This window comes from Mauremys mutica, chromosome 4, assembly GCF_020497125.1.
Source record: "Mauremys mutica isolate MM-2020 ecotype Southern chromosome 4, ASM2049712v1, whole genome shotgun sequence".
NCBI classification, from domain to species: domain Eukaryota; kingdom Metazoa; phylum Chordata; order Testudines; family Geoemydidae; genus Mauremys; species Mauremys mutica.
In genome coordinates, this window is record NC_059075.1 from 61,764,246 (window position 1) to 61,786,187 (window position 21,942).

Below are 21,942 nucleotides of genomic sequence, written 5' to 3' on the forward strand. Positions count from 1 at the left end.
GGCTCCGGTGGAGTACCAGAGTCGACGAGAGAGCGCTCAGTGGTCGATTTATCGCATCTAGTAAAGACACGCTAAATCGACCCCTGCTGGATCGATTGATTTGGAGGTAAGTGTAGTTATGCCCTAAGAGAGTTAGCCAGATGGTGAATATCTGTACTTCTGTCTTATTGCTATTGATTAACTTTTGGGGGCAAAAAAGGAGAAACTTTTGTGTGCTGGGAACTTGCCACTGAGTTTGGGAGGGCTCCAGGCTACTTTGCTGTGTTTGCTGAAGTTTGGTTGCTGACTGTCTGGGCTAGATCACTCTGCAGTTAGGTGAGTTACTGCCTGATTCCTAGCAGGGCTCTAGTGGGACTCTTTTAAGGGCCCTAGAAAGGCTCTTTGACGTGACAGCAGAGCAGTTTTTTTGAATAGGCTAGTGATTAGAGGTAGCTGAGGAAGAGAGGATAAATCACTTATTCCAGCTGTGTATGGGGCCCAGGCTTTAAAAACTATGTAGACTCCTACCTGAGAGACTGAAGGAGTGAGCCAGCTGAGTTTAGCAGCAGAGGAAGGCAGTGAGGTAAGGTTTGGGTCAATTTACAGGTACTCTGCAAGGAAGAACCTGCAATGGGAGGAAAACGGCATATTGCCAACAGCACTGCTTGTTCTTCCTCTGCCTGCACCTGCGGGGGCCCCGGACAGACAGGCATCCTGGCCCTGGAGGCTTCTACCCAGGCACGGGTCTTGACTTGCTGGGCATGTGTCCTGCATGTCCCTGATGAAGAAAGCCAGGCAGGGGAAGCCAGCTGGTGTGTGAGGTGCCTGTTGGTGAAATCCCTCAGGAAGTAGGTAAGAAAGCTGCAGGAGGAGATGGCTCGTTGGTGTAGCATCCAGGAGCAGGAGGACTTCATCAATAGGATGCATGTGGAGACATCCAGGATGGAGGATGCTAACTAGCTACAGATGGCTACAGCGGCCCCCAATGAGGAAGGAGACTCAGCTGCTCTAAGGGATGGAGACTGGTTGCTGGCCACCTTGAGCTGTAGGCAGCACTTCACTCCCCGATCCAGTTCCCCATTGCAACATGGTCAAGAACTGGGACTGGAAAAAGGAGGTGAGGAGCAGACCCCAATGGCTGAAAAAGAGGAGCCACCTGCCCCCAAATCCAGGAGGCTCATGGCCACCACAAGCAAGAGGAAGAGACACAGAGTGGGGTTATTAAGGACTCCCTTCTGGAATGGGATAGAGGCATCCATCTGCTGACCTGATTTGCTGTCCTTACAGGTGTGCTGCCTGCATGGAGCCTGTACTCAAGACATTACAGAAAGATTTCTGGAGCTCATCTGTTCTTCTTACCACTATCCCATGCTGCTCATTCACATGGGCACTAATGATACTGTCAAGTATAAACCTGAGCAGATCAACAGTGACTACCGGGCTCTGGGAGCAAGGGCGAAGGAGTCAGGGGTGCAGGTGGTGTTTTTGTCAATCCTTCCAGTTGAGAGTAAGGGCCCAGGCAGGGATGATGACATCCTGGAGATGATCACTCAGCTGCACAGATGGTGTCAAAGGGAGGGCATTGGCTGTCTTGACCATGAGATGCTGTTCCAGGAAGGAAGACTGCTGGGAAGAAATGGGGTCCACCTGACTACAAAGGGAAGAGAATGTTTGCACAGTGACTCGCCAATCTAGTAAGGAGGATTTTAAATTAGGTTCAAAGGAGGCAGGCGGCAAAAGCCCACAGGTAAGTATAAAAAAAAGGTGGAATTAACAGAGAACTAAGTGTTGGGGGGTAAATGGAAAATTACAGTTGGGTTGTAGGTGCAACAAGAGGGATAACAGTGATGGAATCTGCTCATCATCTTAGATATCTATACATAGATGCAAGGTGCATTGGGAATAAACAGGAAGTACTGGAATTATTAGTACATGAGCTACATTATGACTTAGTTGGCATCACAGAGACTTGGGATAAATCTCATGACAGGAATATAAATCTCATGAGGGGGGATAGCTTGTTCAGGAAGGACAGGCAGGGAAAAAAGGGAGGACATATTGCATTATGTATCAAGAATATATACACTTGTTCTGAGGCACAGAAGGAGGTCAGGGGCAGAAGAGTTGACAGTCTCTGGGTGAAGAAAAAGGGTAAAAACCAGGGACAGTATCCATGGTAGGGGGTCTGCTGTAAACCACCAAATTAGGAAGAGGTGATGGATGAGGAGATGGAACAATTAACAGAAATATTCAAAACACAAGACCCAATGTTAATAGGGGGAGTATGTAACTACTCAGATATCTGTTGGAAAAGTAATACGGCAAAACACAAAATGTTTTTGGAATGTACTGGGGACTACTTTTTGTTTCAGAAAATGGAGGAAATAACCAGAGGGACAGCCATTTTAGACTTGATTCTGACTAACAGGGAGGAATTGGTTGTGAATCTGAAGGTTGAAGGCAATATGAGTGAAAGTAATCATGAAGCTCAGTGGTTTGGGCATTGGCCTGCTAAATTCTGGGTTGTGAGTTCAATCCTTCAGGGGGCCATTTAAGGAACGGGAGTTTAAAAAAAACACACCTGTCTGGGGATTTGTCCTGCTTTGAGCAGGGGGGTGGACTAGATGACCTCCTGAGGTCCCTGTATTCTATGATTCTAAATAATAGACTTCATGATTCTAAGGAAAGGAAGGAGGGGGAGCAGCAGAATAAGGGCAATGGCCTTCAAAAAAGCAGACTTTAACAATTTCAGAGAACAGGTAGGTAAGGATCCATGGAAAGAAAATCAAAGGGAAAAAGCAGTTCAGGAGAGCTGGCAGTTTCTCAAAGAAACAATATTAAAGGCACAACAGCAAACTATCCCAATGTGAAGGAAAGATAGGAAGAATTGTAAGAGGCCGATATGGCTCCATCAGGAGCTCTTTTAATGTCCTGAAAATCAAAAAGGAATCTACAAAAAATGGAAATGGACAAATTGCTAAGGATGATTACAAAAGAATAGCACAAGCATTTAGGGACAAAATCAGAAAGCCTAAGGCACAAAATGAGTGACACCTAACAAGGGACATAAAAGGCAGTAAGGAGAGGTTCTATACATACATTAGGAGCAAGAGAAAGACTAAGGGAAAGGCCAGAGTGAAGGAGTTGGGGGCGCAGGTGGTGTTTTCATCCTCCACTTAGCAAGGAAGGGAAGTTAATCATGGACAATAATGGACAACATCAAGAAGGCTGAAGTGTTAAATGTCTAATTTTCCATCAGTCTTCACTAAAAAGGTAAATTGTGACCAGAAACTTACCACAATTAATATTAACAACAAAGGGGAAAGAACACAAGCCAAAATAGGGAAAGAACAGGATAAAGAACGTTTAGAAAAGTTGGATGTATTCAAGTCAGCAGGGCCTGATGAAGTTCACCATTTAAGGAACTAGCTGAAGCAATCACAGAACCATTAGCAATTTTTTTTGAGAACTCATGGACAGTGGGTGAGTTCCCAGGGGGCTGGCAAGGGGCTAACATAGTGCCTATTTTAAAAAATGGGAACAAAGAGGAACTGTGGAATTCTAGACCAGTCAGCCTAACTTTGATACCTGGAAAGACATTGGAACAAACTATTAAACAATCAGTCTGTGAACATCTAGAGGATGATAGTGCTATAAATAATAGCTAACATAGATTTGTCAAGAACAAATAATACCAAACCAAACTAATTTCCTTCTTGGACAGGGTTACTGGCCTTCTGAATAGAGAGAAGCAGTAGATGTGATATATCTTGATTTTAGTAAGGCTTTTGACACAGTCCCACATGACATTCTCATAAGCAAACTAAGGAAAGCAAACTAAGGACAGAGTCCAGCGGAAAGCAACAAGCAATGATAAAACGTTTAGAAAACAGCCTATGAGGAAAGATTTAAAAAACTAGGCATGTTTAGTACTGAGAAAAGCATATTGAGGAGGCAGTTGATAACAGACTTCAGATATGTTAAGAGGTGTTATAAAGACAAAGGTCATCAATTGTTCTCCATGTCAGCTGAAGGTAGGACAAGAAATAATGGGCTTAATCTGAAGCAAGGGAGATTTAGGTTAGATATTAGGAAAAACTTTCCAACTATAAGGATAGTTAAATACTGGAATAGGCTTCCTAAGGAGGTTGTGGAATCCCATCATTGGCAGTTTTTAAGAACAAGTTAGACCAAGGGTCGGCAACCTTTCAGAAGTGGTGTGCCGAGTCTTCATTTATTCACTCTAATTTAAGGTTTCGTGTGCCAGTAATACATTTTAATGTTTTTAGATGGTCTCTTTCTATAAGTCTATAATATATAACTAAACTATTGTTGTATGTAAAGTAAATAAGGTTTTTAAAATGTTTAAGAAGCTTCATTTAAAATTAAATTAGAATGCAGAGCTCCCTGGACCGGTGGCCAGGACCCGGGCAGTGTGTGCCACTGAAATTCAGCTTGAGTGCCGCCTTCGGCACACGTGCCATAGGTTGCCTACCCCTGGTTAGACAAACACCTGTCCGGGATGGTCTAGGTATACTTAGCCCTACCTCAGTGCAGGTAACTGGATTAGATGATCTCTCGAGCTCTTTTCCAGTCCTACATTTCTATGATTCTAAGATTGCTTCAGGACTTCAGAATTTATTCAGAGATGACCTAAAGTATGAGAGGCTCTCTAGACAAAGATGTCAAACATCAATCCATCTCAGGCTCAGATTTGTCTCCTCTTAGGAACTGTACCCCAAGTCCATTTCAGAGAGGCACAGAAATCCAAGTTCCATTTCTTCTCCTGTCAGGGATTGTAGCACAGAGATCCAGTTCTAGCCCATTTCCTCCCTGAGGCTACACCTAGGGTGCATTCCAGGTTACCACTGATTTAATCTCCTTGTTACAAGTGAACTAAGAGATTGAGGGAGTTTTCTCCATATCTGATCTAGGACAGACCTTGTTATTGGATGACTTTCACTTTGGACAGTTTCCATTAAGTGGCAGAGTGTTGACCCACATGACCAGAATGTAATAGATTCTAGGTATATTGGTGGCACCAACCCGAGATAAACCTTATTTCAGTAGCAGAGAGCTGTTGCTGGCATGGATTATGGACCTGCTTCTACAGTCCTGCAATTTACATTCACACACGTAGGGCAAGACCCAGCATCTAACTGCAGTAGTAACTTCTGAAATCTGAGTGAGGATTATTGTCCCTTTAGTTGGTGTTGATCAATAATCAGGAATATGGGAATTCCTATACTAGAACAAACAAGATTTGTTTGCTCTGGTACCTTGCCTCTCACTGTGGCCAATGCCTAATATTTTAGAGGAAGAGGAAAAAGTGAACACAATACACCTGGACATTTGAGCATTACTATACCATCGAAGAGAAAAGCACTTCCTGGCCCCAGCTAGTGGTCATCTTTTCCCCTGAAGAATGAGGATTAGCAGCTCCTCTTTATTCTAAATAGTGCAACTATTTGTACAGATGCTATTTTAGGGTTTTCACCTATGCTGTTAAATTTAGACCAGGGACTTTGATGTTTGGTTTGTTCCAGCCATCTCTCTTCTCCATTTTTTCACCAGAAAGCTTTTACCAGAGACTGATCTGAACTGTGGGTATGACAGACAGAACAATAGCTTCAGCACTACCAATCTGAGGATGGTTCACCAATCTGAGAGCTGAGCACCAATCAGAAAAGCACTTCCTTCTCATGCATAATACACAAATGTAGGACAGAGCAGAATCGTAGGGAAAAAGCACCATTGATGAATTCAGAATGAAGAGCTGAATATTACAGCAGACCCCCAGAACCAGAAAGAGAAGAACCCAGTGAAGTGTTCTATCTGGAATTGGGGATTGGGTATGGCTTGACAACAGAGGTGAGGATTATGGGGAAGGGCTGAGGTAGGCTTTTCTTTGGTTTCTGCCTACCTGAAAAGGTAGGAGCGCTAATTTTTCTTCATATGTTACTAATCATCCCTCAACAATATCATGTGGTAATGAGTGCCATAGGTTAATGATATGCTGCCTTATCCCTACACTATAATTTGGTCATTGTACTTCCTGTTCTACTCCTAACAGTACAGTATTGTTTAGAAGCAGACAAAAACATTTAAAAATCCCAAACCATCCTAAAAATCCAATTACTTCAGGCTGGCCTTCCTGTTAATTGATAGCACAGGCCTTCAGATATAAAAGATAAAGCTGGTCTTGGGCCATGTGCCTGCCATGGAGAAGCTAGATCAATATGCAATAATGACTCTTATTTGTTCTGCTATACACACTAAAAAGTTTCCTTTGTCCACCCTGGACTTGTGTAGAGATTTTTTAAATCAATCCATTGTAAAAGAAAAAGAAAGGAATCATATTTTTTCCAAGAGTGTCTAATTCCATCTCCTTGTTTTCCTTCTTCCACATATTTTAAACATGAATGAAGTATATTACATATTTTAGATGTCTTTAAACCTAAGCCCCTGACCACCTATGATTGTTACAGGTCCCTTCAAGCTTTTCACTCCTTTCATGAGAGCAAAGGTATAACCCCAATGTCCTAACAAATTTCCAGTTGAGCAGGTTAGGTTCTACCTACTTAAATTCCACTGCTATTTTAATTAGAAAGGATGATCTTAACTTCATCTCCTAAAGCTGTTGTGGCAGTCTTCAGGTAGGCTATGGAACAGGTGCGATTTTCCATTCCAGAGATAGCTGCATGTCAGTGATGCGTGAAGTGATCACTATTGATACTGAACAGCTAGGTACTTCTGAGGAGCACTCAATTAATCAATCATTTAATAATAAGCAGAAATGGACTTGTGAAACTAGCTGCCTTGGTCAGCAGAGACTAGTCACATGCTTGAAGTGGCATGGGCAGTCTCTGGGGATAAGAATGACACCAAAAGGCAACTTTTTCCCTGCTACATTGGCCAGGAGACATCCAGAGGGGGAAGGGCCCACCTAGAAAGGAAATGAGTAAGAACTGAAAATAGGAGAGGAAGGGATATGAGGGTTAAGAATCAAATTTTAAATCAAACTTCGCTGTCTTTGGCTCGCCAGAACAGGAGTCTTGGCTGGGTATCTCTATAGCAACAGAAGGTGGTGCCAGGGAATTCAAGGAAAACAAGAGCAAGGATCTGTTGGTGGAATTCTCCATGGGAGCCAATCAGGTGATATAAACAAAGAGCTTACAGTCAGCGTACTTAATCCATGCCCCTCAAAGGCAGGTAGGAGGAAAGGATAGCAAGCACAAGGAAGATTGCAAATAAATAGCGATGTGGACTCTTCTCTCTCTCTTTCTCTGTTAGAACTCAGTCTCCCTGTTGCACTTCAAGGCACCCTCTTGGTTCCCATCTCATGTGCATTCTGGCACATCCAGGAATGAAAAAGCAACCGTGGGGAAGACCAAAGTAAGGAACATCCAGGCTAAGGTTTGGTATTGCCCGATTTTCTTATCTGCTTTCTCTTCCTCTCTCTTTCTACACTATCTCTTCTACCCTGCCCAGAGCTTTACAGATAGACCAGAAGCAAATACCCGTGAACTCTGGAAAAGTCTGGATCGGCACTGGGAACTGAACGTTGTGATTCAGGCTCTACGGTTATACCTAGCTCATCCACCCAGGGAGGCACCTCAGAAAGGAACAGCCTTTGAAAAGAAAGAAGATGTAGAATTTTTCATTCATGGCCAAAGCATTAGGGGCCAGATGCTTGGCTCCAGTACAGCCCCTGTTGAACCCTCTAGCATTGTGAAGGAGCCAGAAAACTGGCCTAACCAGTTACCAGATGATTCTCACAGCACATGGGGAGCCTTTGGGTGATGGACAGCTGGTGAGTGGCTCTGTAGATGTTCAACAATTTGGGGGTGACGCCCAAACTGTGTGGGACATTTTGCATTTTGGAGGAGAGGAATAGCGGCCCCGCTGTGCTTGATCTGTGGCCTTTCAGGGTGTTTCTATTCACCCTGGAAGCTTCTTGGTGGTGATGACTGATGGTATCAACTGCTGCTGATGGTCCAATGGGATGAGTATGGATGTATTTCCTTTAACTATGGAGACTGTTTTTTGGGTAACACTCCCTCTGCCAAAAGTTCACCCACACCAATAGTGGTTGAGGACTATGCTGCTGGTGTATCAGACTGCATGCTCTGCCCAGGAATGTGCACTGACAAGCCTTTTCAAGCAGATACTGGTGGTAAGAGGGGAAGAATGATGATAGTTAAAACTACACCAAACCATGTGAAATTTTTAGCTCTTGTGACCAGTGTTGGAGAAACACTCAGTTCTCGCTTTTTTGTTTGGGTGCAGCAGAGTCAGATACTTTATTCTGTTTAGCAGCTACAACAGGGAGAGAGTGCACTAGGACATAGGGTCTCCCCTTCCTAGACAGGTCTCTCAACAGGTAAACAATTACAGCAAGCATTTATACTTTTGTTACAGACAATAATAAGCAACAGCTGCATTTTGTTTATACATAAGTCATGCTGATATCTTGTTTTTCTCACTTCTAAAAAGACGCCAGTCTACATATTTTATCAGTGCAAGGTCACAACAACTTCTCACACAGTTCTTTTCCACTCACCTCACACAATCCTCGCTTCTACAAATCTCGCGTTATTAGGGTTACAGCTAGCCTGACTCTTGCTAACAGAGACTGTCATGCATTAAGATCCCCTACAAATCCCTGTCAGTTCTTTCTGTACTTCCACACCAGGATAACCCATGACATTGCTTAGAGAAATTGGCCCAATACTGAGGGAGCATTTTGGACTCAGTAGATTTGAGGCCTATAATCTCAGCAACAGTAAGTGAATCAGATGAAATAGGGGCATCATTACCTACTAAAGCTTTGGGAGGAAGTTAATAAACAAACAAAAGGAAGTATTTTTTTCACACAATGCACAGTCAACCTGTGAAACTCTTTGCCAGAGGATATTGTGAAGGCCAAGACTATAACAGAGTTCAAAAAAGAACTAGATACATTCATGGAGGATAGGTCCATCAATGGCTATTAGCCAGGATGGGCAGGGATGGTGTCCCTAGCCTCTGTTTGCCAGAAGCTGGGAGTGGACGACAGGAGATGGATCACTTGATGATTACCTATTCTGTTCATTCCTTCTGGGACACCTGGCATTGGCCACTGTTGGAAGACAGTACACTGGGCTAGATGGACCTTTGGTCTGACCCAGTATGGGCCGTTCTTATGTAAGTATAACCCACTGATCAAGTGTATGTTATACATCCTCTTCTGTGTCTTTTCCCCAGAGGATGAGAGTCTGTTACAGCCAGCAGCTATGGAGGCTAGCTCTTTAGATCAAGCTGGAGACTTGAGACTCAAGTGTTTAACTCTGGAGGTTCTCAGTTCAGTCCTCAGAGTTGGCCTTCACAGAACCAGTGACTTTGTGGAGAGAGAAGCGGAGCAGACTTTGCTCGAAGCAATGCCCTAAGGGAACTGCCCCTCAGGCAACATTTAAGTGGCTGCAGGTAGCTAGCCTTACCAGGTGATCTCCTCTTGCCCATCTCTCAGAGGGATGATTATGTTCCCGTTTGTCTCCACATGTCGGATTTCAACTGTGAATCCCTGGAGAGGAGGAGCAGTGTCCTGTGAATATATGGCCAGCTCCAGCAAGCAGGACTCCACACTCCATGGCAGGATGGGGCTATGCAGACTGAACTCACATCTGTCCAAGAACCTGCTGGTGTTCAGGAGGAGAATGTTCCCTGAAGGAAAGAAGGGAAGAGTACAAGGGGAGAAGACATAAAAAGAGGAAACAAGAGGAAAGAGGGATTGAAAGAAGCAGTGGTGAAAAAGAAGAGGAGAAAAGACAAGAAAAAAAGTAGAGGATAAAAAGAAGTGAAAGAAGAATTAAGTTAAAAAAGAAAGAAAATACGTAAAGAACAGATCAAGAGAGAGAGGAGAGAAGAAGGGAAGAAAGAGGAAAAGAAACCAAGGAGAGAGAGTGAAGGAAAAAGAAGGGAGGAGGCAATAGATATAATACTGGTTAGAAACATAACAAAGACATGAGTGAGCACACAAATATGAGGAGTCAGCTTAGCCTTGTCAAGGGGCTGAATTTCCTGGGACTCTCACCCTCTGTAGTTAAAAGTGGCTTCTTCTGACTGTGTTGGAAACAAAGCTAATTCACAAAGGGCCTGAATCTGGCCCACTGAAGTTGATGTGAACCTCTCATTTCAATGGGAGCAGGACTGGACCATAAGAACATAAAAGGTATGGGCCAAATCCCAAGAGGTGATGAATAACAGTGAAGAGTGCTGAGCATCTTCAATTCCCATTAAAGGCAAAGTGAGCTGAAAGGGCTTGGAATACTGCAGACTTGGGCCCCTTCAAAACCTATTAGCTGTACCAGGAGTTGAATTTCCCCAGCTTTTCTCAGGGTCTGGAAGTAGCTACCTATGGAAGTAGCTACACTGTGCCCTGCTGATGAAAGAGAAGTGACTTGCCAATAACTGTGGTTCTTTGAGAGTGTTGCCTTTGCATTTCAAATGTTACAGTATGTGCATTGTATAAAAAATGGGCTGTGTTAAATATGTATCAAGTTTCACATTGTACACTGCAGTATGAGCAAGGCTGCCACACAGTAAATATTCCATACATCTATGCAATATGCTCAAGTCTAGTGTTTGATAAAATATATAGAAAAATCAATGGCTTTTTTTAATATACACATGATTCTTAGCGGTGTGTTCTCTACAGTTTAGAGTGGAATTTCATGATGGCTTCGGAGAGAGACAGGGAAGGATGGCCATAGACATCTGTGTGTGCATATGTGTATCCCTTTGGGAATGAACTGGAAGTTTGTCTACCTTCTTTGTCTCCTCTGGATGAATGGTTTTCCAGAACTTGATGCTGCTGCTGCGACACCAAGGCACTCATTGAAGATAGCACCCAGTCTGGTTTTCCGGAAGTGTCCGTAGATGTTACCCAGGAGCAAATGGACCCATAGTTACAAGAGGTTTCTGGGATGAGAAACAGAGAGAGAACGTTTCACTGGTGTGCCACCTGGCTCCAGGGAGGGTGTCAGCCAGGATGTTAATGAGCAGATCTAGATTCATAGGTTCATTCATACATTCTAAGGCCAGAAGTAACTTTAGTGACCATATAGCCTGACCCCCTGTATGACACAGGCCAGAGAACTTCCCCAAAATAATTCCTAGAACATATCTTTTAGAAAAACTACTTTAATTTAGAAATCTCCAGTAATGGAGAATCCACTGTGATCTGTGATAAATCGTTCTAATGGTTAATTACTCTCACTGTTAAAAACTTATGCCTTATTTCCAGTCCAAATTTGTCTAGCTTCAACTTCCAGTCATTGGATCATGTTATATCTTTTGCTGCTAGACTGAAGAGCCTATTATCAAATATTTGTTCCCCATGTAGGTACTTATAGACAGTGATCAAGTCACCCCTGGACCTTCTCTTTGTTAACCTAAATAGACTGAGCTCCTGGCATATATCACTATAAGGCATGTTTTCTAATCCTTAAATCATCCTCATGGCTCTTCTCTGAACCCTCTGCAATTTAGCAACAAAATAGTCTGCGACATCTCAGCTAAAAAGGAACAACTGTCAGAGGGAAGAGAGGAAGCTACCCAGGGATAAGAGTGATGGAGATTCTCACCTGATGTGGGGGAAAGGGCCAACCTAGGAAGACAGCCCTGGACCTCTATGGCCGGTGTAAATCAGCATACTTCTACTGAAGTCAGTGGAGCTAAACCAGTTTACAGCTGAGGAGGATCTGGCCCACTTGTAAGTACAATCCTGAACAAGAGTGACATCCAACATAGCAAAGGAATTGAAAGAGGATGGAGACAGACCCCTCTAATTGTGGGACACAGAACTCAGGAAGTTCTCAAATAGAATAGTTGAGGGTATGTTTACACCTCTGAAACTCAGCGAGATGAGAAGGTCTTGGAGCCTGGGTTCCAGCCTGAGCAGAAACATCCACACTGCTGCTCTAGCCCTGCAGGCCAATCCCCAGAAGCCCGAGTCAATTGACCTGAGTTCTGAGACTTGGTACCAGAGGTTTTTTTCTTTGCCGCGTAGACATATCTTAAGGGTTGCAAAATGGACGACAGTTTCACCATCCCTAAGATGAGGAAGGGAGAACCCCTACTGACTGGAACCAAGCAGCCCATTCACAGTACTGAGAGCAGCACAGTATCCTGGCCAAGTTATTTTTCATAATCAGCATATTATAAACTAGCAAAGAACTAATTCACTGCTTCCTTATCAATCTGATACAAGCTCCTGGCATAATGCTCTCACTCACACATATGCACAGTGAGATGAACAAGTATTGCAGGCTGATATTCATTCAGGTGGTAATTATTATTATAGCATCTAGAGGCCTCAGGGGCTGTATATATACATAGTAAGTCCCAGATCCTCAAAGTTATTTAGGCTCCTAACACCCATTTAAGTCAATGGGAGTTAGGTGCCTAAATCCCTTTGAAGGTCTGGGCCTAAAAGACTAAGCATTTGTGTCTGGGTGATATTCAGGCCTTACAAATGTGATAACACCCTATTCTTTACTTCCCAATGAGGCACCAGCCCTAGGAAGGGAGGACAATAGGAACCAGTCCCTAGGGAGAGAATTAAAATTGGGTACCATATGTGAAGAGTGGGCAACAAAGAGCAGGGTAGAATTCAAGTTGGTTTGGTACCTTAAGTGAGAATCTGCTAACTATTTTTGTTGGTTTAGATTTCCAGCCATATCCATACATACTAACATTTTCCTGTGAGAATTTATGTGACTGACAACGTAAGAACTGCCATACAGGGGCAGATCAATGGTCCATCTAGCCTAGTATCCTGTCTCCAATAGTGGCCAGTACCAGCGCTACAGGGAGAGTGTACAGAAAAGGGAAGCTGGAGTGATTCATCCCTATCTTCTCCTCCCAGCTTCTGGCAGTCAGAGGTTTAAAGTTGCACAGAGCATGGGGTTGCATCCCTGACTGTTTTAACTAATATCCACTGATGGGCCTATCCTTCATAAACTTATCAAGTTCTTTTTTTAAGTCAGTTATACTTATGGCCATCACCACATCCCATGGCAATGAGTTCCACAGGTTAACTGTGCGTTGTGTGAAAAAGTACTTCCTTTTGTTTGTATTAAACCTGCAGCCTATTAATTTTATTGGGTGACCCCTGTTTTTTGTATCATGGGAAAGGGTGAGTAACACTTCTCCAGTCACTTTATGCACACAATTCACACTTTTATAGCCCTGTATCATATCCCCTCTTATTTGTCTCTTTTCTAAGCTGACCAGCTCTAGTCTTTCTAGCATCTCCTCATATGGAGGCCATCTATGCCCTTGATCAGCTTTGTTGCCTTTCTCTAATCCTTTTCCAGTTCCACTATACCCTTGTTGAGATGGGGTAATAAGAACTGGTCACAAGGTATGGGTGCACCAGGGATTTATATAGTGACATTATGATATTATTTTCTAACCCTTTCCTAATAGTGCCTAACACACTGTTAGACTTTTTGATCACATTGAACTAAAGTATTCACAGAACTATCCACAGTGACTTCAAGATCTCTTTCTTCAGTGTTAACAGCTAATTTAGAACCCATCATTATATATGTGTAGTTGGGATTATTTCTTCCAATGTGCATCACTTTGCATTGATCAATGTTCAATTTCATCTGCCATTTTGTCACTCAGTCACCCTGAGATCCCCCTGTAACGCTTCACAGTCAGCTTTGGACTGAACTATCTTGAATAACTGTATCATCTGCAAACTTTGCCACTTCATTATTCACTAGGGTGACCAGATGTCCCGATTTTATAGGGACAGTCCTGATATTTGGGGCTTTTTCTTATATAGGCACCTATTGCCCCCCACCCCCTGTCCTGATTTTTCACACTTGCTGTCTGGTCACCCTACTATTCTCTCCTTTTTCCAGATTATTAATGAACATCTTGAACAGCACAGGTCCCAGTATAGATCCTTACTGGACCCTGCTGTGTATCTCTCTCCATTGTGAAAACTGACCATTTATCCTTTGTTTCCTATCTTTTACCCATTACTGATCCATGAGACCTTCCCTCTTATCCCACAACTCCTTAGTTTCCTTAAGAGCCTTTGATGAGGAACATTGTCAAAAGCTTTCTGAAAATCAAAACACACTATACTGACCAGATCACCCTTATCCATATGCTTGTTGACAGCCTCAAAGAATTAAAATAGATTAGTGAGGTATGACTTCCTTTTACTCAACCAGTGTTGACTCTTCCCCTACAAATTGTGTTTATCTTTCTGTCTGATAATTCTGTTCTTTACTATAGTTTCTACCAATCTGCCCAGTACTGAAGTCAGACTCACTGGCCTTTAATTGCCCGGATCACCTCAGGAACCCTTTTTAAAAATTGGCATTATATTAGTTGCCTTCCAGTCATCTGGTAAAGAGTATTCTTTCAGTGAGCATTTACATATTACAGTTAGTTCTGCAATTTCACATCTGAGTTCCTTCAGAACTCTTGAGTCAATACCATCTAGCCATGGTGACTTATTATTGTTTAATTTATCAATTTGTTCTAAAACCTCTTCTATTAGCATATCAGTGTGAGGTAGAACTTCAGATTTGTCTCCCAAAAAGGATAGCTCTGTTGTGGCTATCTCCCCCATATCCTCTGCAGCAAAGACCGATGCAGAGAATTCATTTAGCTTCTCTGCTATGGCCTTGTTTTCCTTGAGTGTTCCTGTAACACCTTGGTCATCTAGTCACCCCACTGCCAGTTTGGCAGGCTTCCTGCTTCCAGTGTACTTTAAAAAATTCTTACGGTTAGTTTTTGCATCTTTAGAAAGTTTCTTCTCCAGTTTTTTCTTGGCCTGCCTTTTAGTCTTACACTTTTCCTGCCAGAGTTTGTGCACCTTCCTATTATCCTCATTAGGATAAGACTTCCAAATTTTAAAGGCTTACTTTTTGCCTCTAACAGCCTCAACCACCTTGTTGTTTAGCTATGGTGGACTGTTTTGATCCTCTTCTTGTCTTTTCTGATTTGGGATATATATTTATCCTCTATCATGGTGTTTTTAAATAATCCCCATGCTGCTTGCAAGCATTTAACCCTTGTAACAGCTCATTTTAATTTCCGTCCGACAAGAGTTCTAATTCTTGTATAGTTCCTCTTTTTAAAGTTAAATGCTACTGTGGTGGGTTTCTTTGGCATTTTCTCCGTATAACAATGTTATATTTAAATACATCATGGTCTAATTTAGGACTAAATCAAGAATTGCCTCTCCCCTTCTGGGTTCCAGGACTAGCTACTGCAAGAAGCAGTCATCTATGGTGTCTAGAAATTTTATCTCTGCATCACACCTGAGGTGACATTTACCCAGTCACTATGAGGCTAGTTGAAATCCCCCATTATTAAGGCTGTGAGTCTGTCATGGAGGTCACGGATTCCTTGACTTTCTGGGACCTCTGATTTCTGCAGTGGCTGATGCAGCTGGCCCAGAGGCCACCTGAGCAGCTTGGGCAGCCCCCGGGCCAGCCACACCATCCACTTCTGGGGCAGTCTCAGGCCACCGCGTCCCTCCCACCCAGCAGCAGCAGGAGTTTGGGTGTGGGAGGGGGCTCAGGGCTGAGGCAGGGGGTTGGGGTGCGGGAGGGGGTGAGGGCTCTGGGTGGGGCCCCCTGACCGCCCCAGCCCCAGAGCACCCAAGTTTTATAGTCAGGGCGGGGTATATAGTACAAGTCATGGACAGGTCACAGGCTGTGAATTTTTGTTTACTGCCTGTTACCTGTCCATGACTTTTGCTAAAAATACCCATGACTAAAACGTAGCCTTAACCATTATTATTGTGCTTTCTGCTTTTATAGCCTCTCTAATCTCCCTCAGTTTTTCACAGTCACTTTCACCATCCTGGTCAGGTGGTTGGTAGTATATTCCTATGGCTATACTCATATTATTCAAGTATGGAATTTCTAGCTATAGAGATTCTATGGTACAGTTTGTTTCATGCAAGATTTTTATATTACTTGTCTCTATGCCTTCTTTAATGCCACTCCTCCTTCTCTGTGACCTACTTAGTCATTCTTATATATTTTATACCGTGTATTACCGTGTCCCATTGATTATCCTTACTTCTCCAAGTTTCTGTGATACCTATTATATCAAAATCCTCATTTAATGCCAGTTCACCCATTCATCCATCTTAGTATTAAGACGTCTAGCATTTATATATAAGCACTGGTACATTTGGTCAATATTCAGTTGCTTGCCTTTAAGTGTTCTATTTAAATGGGACTCTATTTTGTTTAATTATTCCTCACTAGTTCTTACCTGTACTTTACCAACTTCTTTCCTATCCTCTTTACTAGGATATTGAGTTCCCCTTTGACAAAATTCATCCCTAAGGGATGTCTCCACCTGAACTGTGTGCTCCCAGGGGTGGCGAGTTATATGGGCCCGTGGTGCCTGAGCTCCAGCAAATTCAGAGCCCACGGGACCTGGCTCCACCAATGTTCAGGGCTGGGTCTCTCCCTATAATATCCAGAGTAGAGAAGTATTTGTAATTTAACCAGTAATTTGTAATTACATTAAAAATATAATTATCACAGTAGGTAAATTCAGGAAAAGCACAGAACATAAATATGTAGTTCTTTGTCCTAGTGTTCTGGCCAGGTTGTGAACACCTTACTCACCCAGACTGGTGAGCAGTTTGCTCATATGAGAGCACTCATTGAAGTCAGAAGGACTATTCATGCCAATGACTGCTCACCTGCATGAGTAAGAGAGTTTATAATGTGTCCCTATTGTTATTATAAGTAAATATTTATATCTGGTAACACCCAAACACCCAATCAGGGCCAGAAAACACAATCACTATGTCTGCAGTGCTACAGTCAAACATCGGAGATAGCAAATTGAAGTCTGAGTAGCAAAAATGCCAAACAATTTTCCAGAAATTTTATTTAAAAATAAATATTTATGGAAAATTATTGCATTTCAAAATACCTTACCAAGTCTTGAACTTGTAGTTACAGATATTAGAGCAATGTATTTCTAACCCCTTGAATATACAGGCACATACCAAACTGCTCCACTAATAAAGTAACTACAACAACTACTTTCACAGTGACAAGCAGATGATTTCCCCACTTGCTCCAGCTGTACAAATCTCCTGTGCCATCAACTCTAGGTTGTGAGGGTTCTGATGTTTGGGAGAGGAGTAACAAGCTTTACAACAGAATGAGAAATTGGGAGTGGTTGACATATGGAAGGAGACATGAAGGGCTTATTGGGGAAGGGCAATCTGACCTGTGGCATGAAGAGAAACGATCAGCAACTAGAAGAGGATGGCTAGGGCCATTTACAGAGCAAGGAAGTGTCAGGTGCACATCAAATAGTCTGAGTATTAACGAATATCTGTCCCAGGTTAAATGTGCATCTGCTCCTCAGGTGGCACATGACAGTGGAGGATGGGATGCAACTCTTTGGCTAGTACCTTAGGGTTGGGATGGGATTTGGGGAACCATTCCTGGGACAAGAGCAGGGACTATTTCATCTATGTGAGTCTTCTTTCTCCAGAGCCCAGGGGATGGGGAGCCAGAGCCCCGCACCTGGGGATTATAAATTCTGAACTTTTGTGTGTTAAACATTAAGGGGAATATTTCACAAGCTTAGGACTTGGTTTTTATGAACTGGTTTTCTCCCAGCTTGTCAAAGGCTCATTTTCTTCTTGGGAACTAAGGGCAGTCCTGGTCCCATTGAGTCAAGGGAAGGTCCCTTCTAGCCCTACATTTCCATGATTCTATGATTACATAGCATATTCCTGCCTCCCTGACTACACCCATTCTGCAGGTAGGTTGGTGAAGCGTGCAAAGAGATAATATGAAGTATGAACATTGCTTGCCAGACAATCAAACATCTATCCAGGTGCTTACATGGCCCCATCTCTGTAGTATCTGTGCAACTACCAAGGATTCAACATAGAAATAATCTCTCTTTTTTCCTTCCCAGCCAATAAAAGAGGTAGCTTGATTAATTTATAGTATTTGGCAGCTTTGTTTGTTTATATTTGCTAACCATATCCCACTATCTGTTATGGAAATTCATGTTCAGGTGAAGTAAGCAAACTGTCTTCCTTGAAAGAAATTCATATGATAAATGAGTTATGCAAGATGGGAGCAAGTTCACTGATTTGGAAAAAAACAAGAGCCCTTCTTGATATGTACAGTTGCTGAGTGTTTTATTATGACACACCCAATTCAAATCAATAGGAGAACTCTTTTTGGTGGATGACCAGCTGGATGCAAATTTTGTTGAAAGGATGCACTAATGAAATATTTCTGTGTATGTCTTAGAAACTGCGGGGTGGGAAAGGAGGGAGCATAAACTAAAGAGGAATTATTGTAATGCTATTGAAATAAAAATATGGTTCCTTTTAAGGTTGAACAAGTCCAGTTTTCTCCCTCTCTGCCAAATACTGTTCATCCTCTGTGAGGGATCTCATGATAAAAGTGCCTCTTCACTCTCCTCCTCCCACTTGCTTTCCAGGACATTGGGTTTTATTATAATGGGGAGGTAATGACAGCTAATTGTTCGCCTTCTTCTAGGCATTTCACATCCTGGAACGGTTTCAAGAACTGCTGAATGCACAAGGAATACATGCAAAAAGAATGAAGGGAAACAATCTAAAATAAAAGTGGAAATATTGAAAAACTGCCCCAATCACCACAAGAGGAAATTTCAGTTGCCATGGAACTGCTATGAAGACACGTACTCCATAGGATTCCAGTCAGCAAGGACATACCACTTCAGGGAGGAATTCCACATTGTAAAATTCCTGGGTGATATTGACAGGGTAGTGCCACGAGGATGTTCTCACTGCAGGAGGCCAACTCCTAGCTGGCCCTCTAGGACACTCGCACTGTTGCATAAGAGAATAACTTCTCTGGTAACAATATACTTATCCTGCTCTAACTGAAAGGGACCCTTATCAGGAATTGCCTCATGTAATAGCCTTCTCCCTTTGCTCTTTCCTGAAGCAGAGTTATGGTGAGAGTGCAGACAAGAAAGGATAGAGTTCCTGAAGCCTTGTGGGTATTGAACTGTGCGCACGTTCCACACATGTTCAGAATCCTCCAAGAGTACCACAGCTTTGTAGTTATCTACCTTTCTAGAAGTGCTTGGCTCATTCTCTCAGCCTTTCACAAATCTGGGCACTCATTCAACTACTCCTGGTACCACAGGAAGCCCAGTTCATCCTACCTTCCTTGCTCAGGTCTGTTGGGTTTTTCCAGACAGGAAGAGAAAGAAAATAAACTCCCTGGCAGTAATACAGAGTGAAGTTATTTTCAAAGGAAATTCTATTTGCTGAGGAAACAGATCCATTAATTAGCATTTGCTTCAGGGACTCCACATATTCTACACTGATCGTTTTCATAGTGTGTTGATGGAGAAGAGTTTTTTTGTTCTGGGCTTTTTTTTTTCTTTTCAGAAATGGAGACAGTGCCTTAAGGCTACACTAGCTTGTTTGAGTCCGTTCCATCATCCTGTGAAAGGCAGCAGCTTGGCTTTCTGGTAACCAGACACACACATGGAGACAAGAGGCTTCTGATTATCAAGGAGGGAAGCTGATCTCCTCTGTGCGGTGTGGATCCTGCTTAAGAGATAGGAAGGACTAAAGGGACAGGAGTTGTAGTACCTGGACTGGAAGACTGATCAGATGACATCATCACATTTTTACCTGGAGACAGTCTGGGAGGGGCACTCAGTAAAGAAGGGTTTTCCTCAAATAATCCAGAGCAGGACACAGCAACTGTAACAAAACAATAAAGAATGGGGAACATTTAATGTTTATATATATTGATCCAGGCTTAAAATTCTTAGGGCTCCAATTACATTACAATAGAAACATCCACCCAGTATAACCCATGTTAGTGCAGTATATTGCACCAAAATCTGCCCTCGTCCTACAGTTGCAATACAGTGCTCCCCCAATTAGGTCTTCATTATAGCAGTATGGCTCCCAGAGATGCACACACTATAGCAACATAATTCACCTAATGATGTCCTCTTTAGTACAGATATATTCTGCCCAGCTATGCCCTTGTTATAACAACATCCTCCAAAGATGCACTTGCTATAACAATTTACCCGCCAAGTGCCCATGCAACAGCAATATACTCATTCAATGATACCCTCCTTATAGTGTAACCATCTATCTGCCTAGTGATGTGTGTGCGTTTCTATACACAGGAGGAATATATAATTTTAGAAGTGGCTGGTAATGAGAAGGTAGAGGCAACACCATCTACCCACCAGCAACCCATGAGTCACCTGTCATGAGTGAATGCTTTGCAGTTCACAGTCTGAGACCTACTGTTCCAAAACATTTGTAAAATAGTTTTACTGTGAAATGTGTGTATCTACAGAATACATGACAGGATGATATAAAGGCTTTATGAGCATTCATTTGGGATCTGCATAACTTACTCATGACTTCACCATGCATTACCGATGCCCCAGCATGCCCCAGCCATGCTGATAAAACCTTTACACCACTGTACAAATCCAGAGTCTGTCTTTATTGCCTTTCACAAAGGCTGAGATTTTGAAAGGATCCAAAACCAAACAATGTTCTTGTATTTGCCAGATGCCAATTTTAACTGATGTCCTAGGGTGCTCTCCCTTCTCCAGTGAAAACGGTGTTATATTTATTCATATTAGTTATTCCCTTGTACTATATCTATTTGAGGGATGTCTTGGTTATCTATAGCCACCTCAGTGATGACTCTTCCTTTTGCTCCTTGCTTGTACTGCATTTTTTATTCACATCAAATTTTAGGCAGATTTGTGGGGGTGGTCTTTTTCAATTGTGGTGAAAAGACCAAGTCTTAGAAAATGTCGAAGGACATAAGAATTATTCTGTACCCTGAAAAACCTTAATTTCCCCATGGTTTAGAGGAAATAACAAAAACACCATGGTAAAAGTGGCCTGTTTTAAGCAAAGGTGTTGTCCTACTGGATCAAATTCTTGTCATACTAGAGATGACCCTTAGTCTCAATCGTCCACCAGGGAATGCTTTGCAGTCCATAGTGTGACAAGTTTTGAATAGAGGAGCTCTCATACTGTAGCTGACCCTTGTCATACAGGAGGCAGAGCCTTGATCTCCACAGACCAAAAGCCAAAGATCTTATGATTTTCATTCTATGTCCAAAATATGCAAGGTCCTGGATGCTTTACGATCTGAGACTGTGATATGTGATAAAGAATTATCATGAGGAATGTCAGAAGCACAATGAAGATAACACTCCCCAAGCACTGGAATGTGGTTGGGGAGACAGAGAAGCCGAAGGGCATAACCAGCTATTCATAGTGGCCACGTGTGGTACAAACAGGGCCAGCTCCAGCGCGCGCTTGGGGCGCCGTCCCAGCAGGAGGGTAGCAGGCGGCTCCGGCGGACCTCCCGCAGGCATGCCGCCGGAGCCGCGGGGCCAGCGGACCCTCCACAGGCACGTCTGCGGGAGCTCCACCAGAGCCGCAGGACCGGCGACCGCTAGAGCGCCCCCCGCGGCGTGCCGCCGTGCTTGGGGCGGCGGAAATCCTAGAGCCGCCCCTGGGTACAGAAGGCTGTCTTCCACTTGTCACCTTCCCAGATGTAGACCAAGTTGTACACCCTGCAGGTCAAGCTTGGTGAAGACCTTTGCTGTGCCAACCCGTTCTAGGAGCTCATTGATCAGTGGAAGAGGATACTTGTTCCTGATGGTAGTATTATTCAGGGCATGATAATCAACACAAAGGAACATTGTCCCATCTTTCTGTTTAACACACAGGATGGGGGCTCCTGTAGGGGATTAGGAAGGCTGGATGAAGTTCTTAGCCAGATTTTCATCCAGGTAATCCCACAGGGCCTTGAGCTCAGGTTCCAATAACGGGTAAATGTGCCCAAAGGGGACCTTTGCCCATGGCTGGAGATCTGCAGGGCAGTTGTAAGTTGG

The 21,942-nt window shown here is 43.1% G+C and overlaps 1 protein-coding gene across 3 annotated transcripts in view; it reads right to left on the reverse strand.

Annotated features, from left to right (window-relative positions):
- Window positions 1–21,942, reverse strand: part of LTK (leukocyte receptor tyrosine kinase) — a 163,414-nt gene that overhangs the window by 83,456 nt on the left and 58,016 nt on the right. For 2 of the 3 annotated variants that reach the window (XM_045016812.1, XM_045016811.1), the window contains exons 2-4: window positions 19,646–19,759; window positions 10,786–10,938; window positions 9,459–9,681 (exon numbers count right to left, since the gene is read on the reverse strand). In XM_045016812.1, the coding sequence (XP_044872747.1) occupies window positions 9,459–9,681; window positions 10,786–10,938; window positions 19,646–19,759 (490 nt within the window). The remainder of the gene's footprint in view (window positions 1–9,458; window positions 9,682–10,785; window positions 10,939–19,645; window positions 19,760–21,942) is intronic. The other variant, XM_045016813.1, reaches the window with a different exon arrangement.